The sequence below is a fragment of the Falco cherrug genome, chromosome 5 (genome assembly GCF_023634085.1).
Source record: "Falco cherrug isolate bFalChe1 chromosome 5, bFalChe1.pri, whole genome shotgun sequence".
Lineage (NCBI taxonomy): Eukaryota > Metazoa > Chordata > Aves > Falconiformes > Falconidae > Falco > Falco cherrug.
The window spans coordinates 48020286-48034406 of record NC_073701.1 but is presented as its reverse complement, the minus strand read 5'-3'; the positions used below and the strand labels follow the sequence as shown (position 1 = coordinate 48034406).

General features: G+C 38.2%; 1 protein-coding gene across 4 annotated transcripts in view; it reads right to left on the bottom strand.

Annotated features, from left to right (window-relative positions):
• Window positions 1-14121, bottom strand: part of DOCK4 (dedicator of cytokinesis 4) — a 257352-nt gene that overhangs the window by 101043 nt on the left and 142188 nt on the right. For all 4 annotated transcript variants that reach the window (XM_055710583.1, XM_055710581.1, XM_055710582.1 and 1 more), the window contains exon 13: window positions 11275-11400. In XM_055710583.1, coding sequence (XP_055566558.1) covers window positions 11275-11400 — 126 coding nt within the window. The remainder of the gene's footprint in view (window positions 1-11274; window positions 11401-14121) is intronic.

Here is a 14121-nt window from a genome sequence, read left to right as displayed (position 1 = left end):
TGCACATTCTGTGGGAACGTTTACTCTGGTACTTGAATTGAATTGTATGTGGTAAGTGCTGAATTGAAATATCTGGGTTGCTAAATCAAAACGTGTACAGCACAGCATTGGCAGTACCTGCCTTTTCATATGGTCCTGACAATAGATTCCAGCTTTGACCAGGCAAAAATATCTTGAAAGTACTATATACAGACTGAGAAAAGAAAAACTCCAAACACTTCATGCCCCTGATATAAGTGCTAACCAGTCAGATTACAGCTCAAGGTTTCTGACCTAAGAAGAAACAGATGAAGCTTCATGACTTCAACTACCAACGAATTGTCCAAGGGCTGAACAGGAGCAAAGGACAGAGACCTGATCAACATCAATTACATGAAAGAGGCAATTATAAGGAACAAGAAAAAAAGGCCAATTAAAGTCAAAAAACAATCATGAGACAAACTACCGGAGGACACACTTAGCTAATGGAGGTCGGTCAGCCTTCTTGAACCTGCCAACTATAAACCACAAATTTTAAATAATCAGTAACGAGAAAAGAGCCAGGAGTGATTTCCAGGTTGGAGATGACAATAGGACCCCTGAGCGTGCATTATCTCTACAGTGCATTTTCATTATGGGATGGTTCTGCAGGCTCCCTTTCGTTCCCAAGTAGGAGGTTGCATCATCACTATTCAGGTCCTGCGTACAAGCACTGGTCTGCTGCTGCTCACAGGGTGTGCCCCCAGCCATGGCATCTATGTGCAAGCTGCCCCCAGCTCACAGGGGCTTGAATGCTCCCCCTGAACCTCAGGTGACAGGAACACCACAGGTAATCACTACTAAGGAGAAGGTCAGATCAAGATAAGCATCAGAAGAACATTTGTATGAATGTACTGTTTGATCTTTTGTTTTTCTAGAAATATTTGTACCTAATCTAAGCATCAAAGTAAACTGTTTTTAAAATTACACTGAGGAAACTGTGAGTTACAAATGCAACACAGATATTACAACAACAAGACTTTCCTCATATTCCATCCACATTTAGAACTGTAGAATTTTTTGCAGCATATTAATGTGGAATAAGGTTTTCAAGCTGAAGATAGCTGTCAAAGAATCAAAAGGTAGCTGTCTTCGTTAGAAAGAAGAGTTTAGTTTGCCATCTATCCTTGAAAAGCTTTCTAGGGAAATAAATTCCAATTTGATTCTTTATTACTGTAACAAAACACAGCATGATTGTATTTGAACAAGATAGCATCTCTGATAGTTACAGCTTTCAGTGTGCAAATCTAAACTGTTCTGACAGCAGCCACTAATTTAAAAATAATTACACAGAACCCGCTAGGAGCTTTTGTTAGGAACTGCCTTTTTGAAAGCTTTGCTCAGAATTATAGGCCCTTTCCAAACATGAATTGAAAAGGAACAGAAAACATTATTTTGTTTAGACAAAGTTCCTGTTCATTTACATCTTTCTAAAATACAAGCTAATGAGTTGCTTTGTTTTATACCCTAAACATGACTTGAACAGCTCTTAATTTCAGTTGTAGGGACTGAAAATCTCTGGATGTGGCTCTGACAAAATGGTATTATCCAGGATGCAAAATGTTTTAGAGTAAAGCTCCTTAGAATACTTTGTAGAATGGAACAAGAGTTGTGTAGCTACTGTCAGTGGGAGGATCTAAATAACACACGTAGAAGGTGATTTTAGGAGATCTGAGGAGGGCTAGGGGCCCTCAGTCTACCTTGCCTCCTACCCTTTCAGCCAATCCATTCTATGTCTTTTAGCAGCTAGGATGCTCTATGATGTTGCTATCCATGCTGATACAACGACAAGCAAAACTAGAAGACAAAAGATAAGGGCAGGAAAACTTCCACTCCCTTTTTAGCCCAGTAGACTTGGAACTGGCACAGCTTAAAGTTACAACAAGAACAAGCACTTCACAGAAACACAGCAAACTGCAGAAGAGCTGAATTCAAAAGTAGGTGGCCCTATGTCTGAGTGATGCAGTGCTGCCCATCACTAAATTTCAACACATTACACTACAAGCTGATCATATTTCCAGTAGTCACAAGCTGAAAGTTGTAAATACTTTAACTATCAAAATATATGTGTTTATTAAATATATGTTTGATGGGGGCCTGTGGGGGGGAGACTAAGTCCTGGAATAACACAGTAACACTAAACTCTTGCAAATACTTTCTTGTAGAGAAATTATATAGGACTGTATGAAAAGTTTAGTTGTAAAAGGCTTGTGATGGCTGGTAAAAACCTGAGGTATGAATTGTTAAAAAGAAAAAAAAGAAGGGAATTGTAGAGGAATGAAGCTGGGTTAATTAATATTAATAACATACAGCTGTGGGCTGGCTTCAGGGGCAGCGGGTTGGCCCATGTAGACAATGTGCAGCTGTGGCTGGTTCTGCTAAGAGGTTGGGCAGCCAGTGAAGAGAGAGAGGCCAAGGAAAAGAGAAAAGGAAGAAGAGAGAGAACACATGCCCTGGAAAAGGAGAGACTAGGAGAAGGCAGCAGAGGGACTAGTATGAAGAGTATGTTGGTATGTGATTGTAAAAGACCTTGTTGCAGCCGGCTAGTTTGGAGAGTGCTGCGACACTTTCTGACAGTTCAACTTTGATAATTTCATACAATCACTGAACAGTTTGGGTTGGAAGGGGCAGGGACATCTTCCGTTAGACCAGGTTGCTCAAAGCCCCATCCAACCTGGCCTTGAACACTTCCAGGGATGGGGCACCCACAGCTTCTCTAGGAAACCTGTTCTAGTCCCTCACCATCCTCACAGGAAGAAATCCTTTACTAGTATCTAATCTAAATCTACTGTTTCAGATTAAAGCCATTCCCCCTTGTCCTAGAACTACATGCCCTCTCCAGCGTTCTTGAGGGCCCTCTTTAGGTACTGGAAGGCTGCTCTAAGGTCACACTGGAGCTTCCTCTTCTCCAGGCTGAACAACCCCAACTCAGCCTTTCCTCATGGGAGAGGTGTTCCATCCCTCTGATCATTTTTGAGGCCCTCCTATGGACATACTCCAACAGGTCTACATCTTTCCTGTACTGAAGACTCCAGAGCTGGATGCAGTACTCCAGGTAGAGTCTCACCAGAGTGGAGCAGAAGGCCAGAATCAATTCCCTTGACCTGCTAGCCATACTTCTTTTGATGCAGCCAGGATATGATTGGCTTTCTAGGCTGCAAATGCACATTGCCAGCTCATGTCCAGTTTCTCATCCACCAGTACCCTCAAGTCCTTCTCTGCAGGACTGCTCTCAATCCCTTCATCCCCCTGCCTGTATTGATACTGGGGCTTGTCCATACCCAGGTGCAGGGCCTTGCACTTGGCCTTGTTGAACGTCATGAGGATCACATGAGCCCACTTCTCAGGCTTGTCCAGGTCCCTCTAAATGGTATCCTGTCCTTCAGGTGTGTCAACTGCACCACTCAGCTTGGTGTCATCTGCAAATCTGCTGAGGGTGTACTTCATCGCACTATGTCATTGATGAAGATATTAAACAAAACTGGTGCCAGTACAGACCCCTGAGCAACACCAGTCATTACTGATCTCTCTCTGGCTGTTGACATTCTGTTGAATTCAGTTGACAGCTGTTGACCACTACTCTCTGAATGCAACCATCCAACAAATTCCTTACCCACTGAACAATCCACACATGAAATCTGTATCTCTCCAATTTAGAGAGAGAAGGATGTTGTGGGGGAATGTATCACAGGCCTTACAGAAGTCCAGGCAGATGACATCTGTAGATCTTCCCTTCTCCACTGCTGTAATCACTCCATCATAGAAAGCCACTAGGCTGGTCAGACAAGATTTGACCTTGGCGAAACCACACCGGCTGTGTCAAATCACCTCCCTGTCCTCCATGTCCCTTAACATGGCTTCTAGGAGAATCTGTTCCATGATCTTCCCAGGCACGAGAGGTGAGGCTGACAGGTTGGTAGTTCCCAGGATCCTCCTTTCCATCCTTTTAAAAAAGTGGTGTCATGTTTCCCTTTTTCCAGTCGCTGGGGACTTTCCCTGACTGCTGTGACTTTTCAAATATCATGGAGAGTGGCTTGGCAACTACATCAGCCAATTCCCTCAGGATTCTGGGATGCATCTCATTGGCTCCTATAAACTTACATATGTTCAGGTTCCCTTGGTGGTCTCAAACCCGACCTTATCTTATAGTGGGAGGGACTTTGCTCTCCCACTCCCTGCCTTGAGGTCCACCCACTTGAGAGGTGTGGGAAGCAAGATTGTCAGTGAACACAGAGGCAAAAAAGTTGCTGAGTACCTCAGCCTTCTCCTTGTCTGTTGTTACCTGTTTGCTAGTCGTGTTCATCAGTGGGGGGTATGCTTTCCTTGACCTTTCTTTTTTGGCTGACATATCTACAGAAGCTGCCCTTATTATTCTTTGTGTTTCTTGCCAAGCTCAGCTCCAGCTACGCCTCAGCCTTAGCCTTCCCGACCCCATCCGTATACAGCCAGGCAACACCTCTGTACTCTTCCCAGGATACCTGTCCCTGCTTCCACTGCCTATCCATTTCCTTCTTGCCCTTTAGTTTGCCCAGCACATCTTTACTCAGCCATGCCAGTCTCTCACCTTCCCTTCCTGATTTCTTACACAATCCAGAGTTGTATTTAATTAAAAAAAAAAAATCAATTAAGAAAATTCAGGTTAAGCACTCTGGCACCATTCCTGAAAATCATAGTACAGAAGAATGTTACCCGAGAAGCGCATCCCTTAAGGAGATCAGCTTAGAAAGATAAAGGTACACTGCATTTCACAAATAATTTTATCTTTGTAGGAAGTAAAATCCCATTATTGAAACAATTTCTTCTTTTGTTTTGCATTGTAGATCATACCAAAAGAGTGGCTGGGTACTTATCAGCGAATGTATTCCAGACTTTTAGGAAATGGGGCAAATCTCATTGTCATCCCTGAAGCTGCCAGTAAATGTGTCAGATTTAAAAGACTGTGACAATCCCCAGTCAGCTCTGTTCAGTGTTTTCTCACCATATAGCAACACCTTGATTTCCTCATTGTTGTGGCAAACAACTTCACTATTTGCAAGAAGCTTCTGCAAGACTCAGAGTAATAACTATTTATGAGTAATATTCACAAATCTCAAGAGTGAGAAAGCATTGTAGCCAGTGCTTAAAGATATGCATACAAAAAAAAAGTTTAAGATTGGCACCCTCTGGGTGATACTTGACAAAAACTTATTTGGGGCAGGGCGTGTGTCTGCATTTAAGTACATGACAGGGGGTGGACAGAATAAGACCATTCCTATTATTTACATACTGCTAGCTAGTTTTTATGTTATTACTGATATCCTTGTTTACATAAGGCAAAGAAAACAACTCTGCATGTATTAGAATTCTGGGAGCATTGGTGACTGGTAACACTACAGCCTTTTTACTATTACATTAAGTAAGCTTTGGCATATAAATCAAAGACAAAGATGAATAAACAGATTCCTCCGTTACCCTACTGTCCTTTTTCAACAGAACATTATCTGCATTTTCAGTTTTATCACAGGAAGTCAACAAGCCTTAAGAAAACTCATCAGAAAACAGGTGATTAAACAAATCAAATGCCCTTTACGAGGGATTCTCAAACTAATATTTTCAGATGTCAAATGGATTGTAGATCTACCACATAAGACCCAATTGCTCTATGCCTTTCTTTTTTTCTCTTCCTTTTAACAAGGATATTTAAAACAAGTTGCTTTGAACAAGTGGGGAATAAAAGACTTACAAGCTTTTTTAACATCGAACTTTGACCTGTTGATTTTGTATAGCTACAATACAAAGAAAAAAATTTTCCAACAGAATTTTGAAAGACCATTTATTTTTACACAGCTAAAGCATTCAATTGTCAGTTTGCTAGTGCTTCTTCCCTGGTTTACTAAAAAAAGACTTCCAGACCATAACTACCCTTGTATACACTTCCCATGGATCACTGCTACTTATTCTATGTTCCAAAGAAAGCCAACTTAATCTTCCAAATACCAAAGAATGCAGAAGATTCTCTTCCCCATTCTCTGCTTCCAGAGACTTTAAATCAAGGGAATTCCAATTAAATTCTGGCTTGTTTCCCCTTTCCATGTTCTCTTCTATTATTCCTTCAGTTCCTAATGAACCAAGAAAACATGACAGAAGAGATGGGAAGGAGAAGGAAAACAACATAGAAGTTCCTGGCACTTATCTCACCAAGTATGTAGTCACATATTAGTACCTTTGTTTTCTCTGGTGACCTGCAGAAACAGTAATTCCTTTAGCAGATAGAATCAAAGCTTTAAAAATGCATTAAAATAGGATTTGGAAAGCAGAGAGCATTCCCCACAGAGTACTACAGTTTTGTCAAAGGTCAAAATTGAGGGTGTCTTTACTCCACAATATTGCTTAAACTTATTTTGTGTAACTAATATATCCAGGCGATATTACTTCTAGTAATCAAAAATACATGTTTCTGGATTCTTGGAAATCAGAACTGCAAACAATGGCAGGTGTTAAATTTAGGCTGTTTGTACTCCATATAGAATAAGATTGGAAAAATTTATACCACTGCTTGTGGGAGAAAAATGCTTAAGTGTGTCAGACACTTTCTTTTGCTAGAAACAACAGCTCTTTACTAAGTCCAAACTCACTGACAGATACAGAAACCATGATGAAGAGAACAGATTCCATAGCTTGCTTTAAATTTTTGCTCTCCAGACTCTTATTCTAAGCTTTGAAAGAGGAAATATGCTTCTAGTCAAAATCACATAATTGAAAAATGCCTGTTATCACAAAGATAGCATTTTGTGAGATCATTTGTATAAAACGACAAAGATTCTAGTCTAGTTTAATTTTAAAAGCTTCTGAAAATAGAAAGTAAGAAATATTGGAGTGTGTACTTGCACATGAAGACAATAAAAGACCTTTTAATAATCCAGATGAAGGAGTAATGAGTGTATTCAGTAACTTTCAAAGACTGGATTCTGATGAGATTTAACTGGACAGCTAAAGGAAAACTAATGAAGTTAAAAGTTTACAAATGCAAAGCAATACAGATATGATGGTAAAAAAATAAATCATTTTTCTTAAGTTAAGCATATGACAGCCTAATGTTGGAAACTTACAAGCACTGCAACATCTTGCGCAGCTTACTCTATCTGCTGAAGGAGCAGAAGTTGTTTAAAAAAGAACACTGAGAAACAAAAGGCAACTTCTATTATTTGACAAATGTCTGAAAGTATGAAAATTCCATCATGGAAATTAATACTGCAGCTTCATGTAGAGTCTTTAGCTATGTTACTTGCAAAAATATATCACAGGGTTAAGAAAAGGACCAAAAATCCAGAGTGAAGTATTACAAGCCAAGAATTTTGCGGTCAAGACTGACCGGCTCAGCTATAGATACCAGCATTACAAACCCTCTAAGCTTATGAATCAGGAAAACAATGGTTAATGTAATACTGTTCTACTGACTTCTCAATTCTCTTCTCAAAACTTTTCTAATATCATAAGAGTTTAATAGTTTGGATGGACAGGAAGAAATACAAACTCTGATCTTACCTCAAAGTGGTAGAGAGATGTCAGCAGTAGTAATGCCACCAGTTGATATCATAAGCTGAGAAAAGGTTTCTATAGCTAATTGATATCCATCTATGAAAATCTGTTGAGATGTCGGTAAACAAGCCAATTGTTTATGCATTGCAGTACATTTTAGGGACTAAGACATTTGGAGGCAAGCTGCTGTCCTCTATAAGATACAGAACCTTTCAAAACTGTATCTATAGCTGTTTTAATTAAAAATTACCTTTGATACTATAGAAAAAGCTGCATAAGTTTGTAATTCTAAAAAAACCCCAAAAAACCCCACACAAACAAAAAAAAAACCCCAACCCACACAAATTCAAAAATGCATAAAGTTCCAGGAAGTAAGGGTTGGACCTAACTTTGCTTAGTGAAAAAAGGATTCTACAGAAAGACATGAGATTACTTCATGTTCTAGCGTCTCATGCTAAATGGATTTTGGCTTTGAATGTACCAGGTAGCCAAGACAACTACTACCAGTAACAGACTTAGCACTATTAAGAACAGTATAGCTTAAATAAAATAAAGCAGACGCAGTTCTTGTCTGAAATGCACAAGAAAGGAAGATATGCAACTATATGGACGCTTACCATATGATAGTTTAGAGACTGTTTACAACTGGCAGTCCTAGCAGGGAGCTATGGCTCCTCCAGTAAGCCCTCATTTAGACAAACAGCTGTGTTAGGGTTTATTCCAATTATAAAACCCCCAGACAACACACACTAATGATCAGGCTCCTTTATGGAAGTGGGTATCTTCCAAAGATGCAAAAGAATATGTACATGCATATGTGCTAGAACACATGAGCATATGCAGCACTGAAGTTACGCACTGACACAGATGCTGTAAGTCAAATTTAGAAATAGAGTCCATAAGAGTGCACTACATAAAACAGCAAAAAAGCTGGTAAAAGCATGTACAGAAAAATACAAAAGGCCTTTCACATTCCATCACCTATCATATACATTAATCTAACTTAAAGCACTGCTCAAAGTATAGTAGGTTTGTAAATATTAAATGCAAAATTTTATATACTAAGTGGTGATGTGGTTGTCTGTCCTTTTAGGAAATGGTGAACACAGAAATTCAGGATGCAAGCACAGTTGTCCTATGATGCTGTACAAAGCTTTCTGAGAATACTGGCCTGTGCATCTGCAGACTGCTACACTGGGATGCTGGAAAGTTTACTAGTGTTTGCATAGATTCTGTGCTTAAATTCCAGTTAAACCTAGAAAATACACGTTGATTAAACTCACAAGACTACACTTTCAATGCCTGTCCTCCTCCTGTCAGCTACAATGAAGTGAGTTACCCATTTCACAGCCTTTTTGAATCATATACACCTTTTTCCTAGCCATCTACTTCATTTCCTAAAACACTCAGAGTTCTTCATTAATAAATTTCACGGGGTGCCGGAAAAACCATCCTGTGGCTTCACCCTGTCAGGCTCCAGAGACATAAAAAGCACTGCTCCATAAACTGTGCATTACTATTGTCAACAAAATTCTGGTTTGGCATGTATGCTGAACCTAGTTATTTTAACAGTAGCCTCCAAAGAGAAAAGGATTGATAGGATGAAAAATGAAGGTCAGAGAGAGTTTAAATACACCAGAAGACTTAAAATACGGCATTTATAAAAGACATACTGTAGTTTAGCAGCATGAAGTATTTCTTATTGAATAATTCAAGAGTCTGGTTCAGAACCCTAACCCAAGTGCTAATTAGCCACTGCAACATACTTTCTTTCAACAAAATCATAAAATAAGATCTAATTAATGACCATTTCCAGTGCCAAAAGTTGAAGTTCTCTAATTTATCTCTGAAAAGAAGACACTAGAAAAGAAACAAAATGAAAGGGGATCTTGAAAAGAAAAAAACATTTCAAAGACTAGGCTCCTGCAGGCATTTCAGTGCCTAGGGCATACTGCTCTGGTTAGCCCTTGAAACTCATCATTGCAAGAGTAACATAATTATTTCTCATCTATGCCAGTAAACATAAAATAAAATTTGTACATTTTCTAAACCGAGGTATGCATATATTTGGACTGAGAAAGCAGCACAGAATCAATGTATTATTTTGTTAACTAAAAACAGGACAAACTGACCCTACACAGTTCTTTGAGCTGAGAAACTCCTCCAGCAGCTGATTACAGAGTCTGCTGTAACATGTTTTTCACAGTCTAGTACATCACATTATTTCACAACTGGAAGGTGAGGGGATACAAGAGCTGTGCATAGAACTTCGAAAATTTAGTAACAGAGCAGAAGGTCATTAAATATAGATAAATGGAGAAGGGTTTCTTAATGGGAGTTAACATGGAGGCAGTCTTTACTGAATACACTGTATCAGCCATATTATCTATAACGGTCATTTGATTCAAATTACAAATTCAACAGTAATACAACAGAGAAATTCTAGCTAATAAGCCCTAAGATTTCAACTGAATGCTTCCATTAAACATACATAATCTGCTTTCAAATTAAATGGCACGTGACTCGTGTTTTATTGTTCTAAATACTACAGTCACATCAGCAGAGTATTTTCATAAAAATGCTAAAACTGTTTTGTTAACTTGTGTTCTGTGTATGTGTTAAGTGATTAGTAGTACTGATCAAGGATGCAGAAGGACAGATGTTTAACTGGCAGTAAGAACACAAGAGTGAAATCTCAGTTATCAAGTTTCAGGCAGAAGTTCAAGAGAAATACGTGCCCATAGCTAAAGCTGAGTCTCATTACTGAGTTTTAAATGCCTATTTAACACCTCCTTGATTAGTGAAGTATTGCAGCTTATTTATTCTTGCCTCAGAACCTTAGTTTACTTCTGATTTAGGTACCCATGAATGCAAAGACAGATCTTTAAGAAGGTAGCCTCTGTTAAAACCTGCAAAGTCATGAGGATGATTTACATTTGAGAGACTCAAGGCATTGTGTGTGGACTCAGCGGAAATCAAGATGTGAGCTCCTCCCTGCAACATTTCTCAGCAACACCACAACACCATAATCATGCCAAACTAGTCTGCTTGCAACTATGCTTCTCCTTTAAAGAGACATCTGCCTTATAATTTCCAGCAACCTATTAAACTTAATTTCATTTCAGGGATGGAACTATAGCTATCAATGCTATTTTCTTCCTACATTTGCTTCTTCACGTTCATATTGACACAATTTTTCTACCTTCCTTATTATCTATTTAAGTATTTGCACATTTTGTCATACCATATAATTAAAATAAAGTCTCTACATCCCTATTATTATCCAGTTCCAGTGTCTTCATTTCCAGTGTCTGAGACACAAACCACATGAAACCAGAAGCTGTAGAGTGTCAGTGAAAGTCTGTGAATCCTTATTCAGAGAGTTACCAGCCCCTAAGATCATAAAGTTCTTGCTGGTTATCTTTTTCTCTGCACAGAGCTCATCAGTCTTGCATTCAATCATCTTCACTTCTCTAAATGGGGTTCCAACTCTCAAAAAAGGCTGCTATGGCTTTATGCCCTTTTGGCATCAATATAGCTAACTATACAATGTATAATGCAGTGGGGCCACTGGGACTCAGTTTTCTTCTATCTATCTGAAAAACACTAATATAAAAGTCTCTGGAAAAGTTTAAGAAGTTTTACAATACAGTATTTGTTTGGAAATCTGCTGAAAACTAAGTAATTTCTCACTAGTTCTTTTACTGCTTATTGAGTGTTTTTTCTTGTTAAACTTACCAGGCATTATAATATTGGAAAAACCTAGTTTCCTTGTTATGGATACTCCATGGGTAAACCTGGATGTATACTCTCTCCTAATTTGTTCTATGTCTCCATGAAGCAACTGAAGCGAAACTGCCAGACCTGAAAATGAAGAGAAAAACAAGGAAAAATAAGACATTCAAACAGATTATGGTAATCACTACTTCTTAAATATTATATATACTTAGAAGTATATATGCATTCCTGAGAACTCAGAAAATTCAAAGGAAGTTCAGTAATACCAGGCCAGCTCACCTCAATTTTTTTCTGTATTTGGGAAGGCTACCAACATCTAGAAACCAACAGAGACTTGAAAGCAATTTGCAACAAACAACCCTTGAAAAAGCAGTAGCAAATCACTACTGATATGTAACTGAACTACAATGACACATTAGATCAAAGTTATCTCAATGGAGATGGACTGAGGCCTTAACTGCAAAAAGAATTATAAAAACTTCAATTTAGAGAAATGTCAATCAGTATATTTGCTACCATTTCATTTTTTCACTTCCTTCAACACAATGCTGCCTTCATTGGCATGCAAGAAAAGGTGTAAACACAATGGTCCCCATCTATGCGAGAAAAATGGAAGTCCCATTACAATGCATCACTTAATCTGATACAAAGTTATACAATTTATTAATTTAAAATCTGATGAAACAAACTATTAAACCAATATTGCATAATAATTTTTTCTTAGGTACAGCAATTTCACAAGAACTGAAATTAAAATTTTTTTCAATATTCATCAGATGTAATCAGTCTTGCTCTTTCCTATCTTTGCTAGAAGACATGCAAAATGCAATAGTGGCCATACAATAATTTTCCAAAATTTATTCCTCTAGAACCAAGAAAGAGTAACTTCTTCTAATATATCTGCAGTATACAAACAAACTGCAAACAGTATACTTCGTTACAGCTGAGATTAACAAAAACAACAGGCATGCCTTTTGGTTATTTCAAATATAATCACCAAGGCAAGTGTCAGGCTAATACATCTTGTAAAGATTAATTTTCCCTGACCTTCAACATTACAACAGTATATCACGTGTCAACATGCAGATCAAGGAGAAGATAAGAGTAAACTCTTCATACACACTGAACAACTGGAGATAAACAGACAACTCGGAAGAGTCATAACTAACTTTAGATTAAACTTGTGTAAATAACATGTATGCACAGATTGAACAACAAGGTCATCAGTCCTTTGGGCTTTGGAAGAAATTTCCCCTACAGTCATGTTACTATTTAACTGAATAAATTTACTTGAAGTTTGATAGTTCTTAAATCAGAGCTTGAGAAATCTGTACTATCCAGGCTACTGCACTAAAGAGATCAGAGATGTAATTAGCAGGACAATTTTATCTTTTTTTCCTCTTTCCTACACTTACATTTTTTTTATTTTGGCAACTCCAGAGAATGTGATACACTGACCAGACTTCCATTCTCTGATAAAAAACAGCTCACCTACACATCTCCAACTGAGTACATAAACAAATCTTACAAGGAAAAGCATTCAGTGAAGTCTTTTATTTTAAGGACTGTATTTAATGTCATGGACATTATTTGTCTTGGTAAAGGGAATGCTTCTGTGGTTACCCAGTTAACAACCTTTAGGTAGCAGTGACAATTATCATTGGTGCAGATGAGACAACTACATTATGGCCAGCTGATGGTACAGGAGATTGGTAGGAAGTCATACAGGCAAAACTCATGAGTCTTTTAGAGCAGGTGAAAGGTTCTTTATTGCTGTATGGGAAAAGCTAGGCTTGGTACAGCTCACATATATAAATATGGATATCTAGTCCACCTCCAATCTTGTTTCCTTCATATTTTAAGAAATTGTTATACGTACATATGTATATTCATACCCCCATATGGCCCTATTGCACTGTTTCCTTGGAAACCTAAAAAAACATTTGCCATTCCTCCAGATCAACCACAACAGCGTTAATCAGATACTGTACACCGCCTGGTGTTGAGTAAAGTTATTATGTTTTCTAAACAAAACTTGAAGACCTCAAATCCAGTTGTCCTTTATGCACAAATTCCACAATTTCCTTGAAAAATTTTATTTAGCTCAAAAAGGAGATAAATGTCAAAAACTCCTCACCAATGGCAAAATAGTTTTAAATTCAGAAATAAGCTGCCTGTCAGGATTTGAAGTACTTCCTCACGCAAGGTGAGGAAGATATTAAGAGCTCTGTATTTCACACCATTTGCTGTCAGAAAATGAAAACTTATCTTCTTGTGTCCAAAAGCATCAAGAAAATCTCTCAGTGAACACACCTAAAACACGGTTTAGTCATTTTACCTATAGTTTGAATAAATCTTCGGAATATAAATGGTATGCACCCCCAACTCTTCAGAATAATGAAGACCATTAGATTAAAGATAGCAAAGTTGCTTAAAAACAGTCCAGTACAATAGGAAAGAGTAAAACTAAACTAGAATGGAAACAACAAATCTTACCACTGAGGATCCAGCTGACAAATGAAAAGGGAATTGACAAGAAGGGAAGCAGAAGATCTGATAAATCTGGTTAAAACGCTAAAAGTTAGGAGTATATGGACTTCATATAACCAATGCAAAGAAGGCAATCCGCAGTTAAGCATTGATTGTTCTCTCAAACACTAGTTTTTGCAGGGAAATGCAAGGGGGGGCAGTTAAGAGCCTAAAATCAGAAGATGCACACTGTTACTGAGGTGTGATACCCAAGTTAGAGAATAGGTTGCTTGAATTTCCACTGATTTGTTACATTCAGGATCTTGTGATGGGCAAAAGGAACACACTGTATGTGAAAAGCCAGTCCTAATGAAAGTT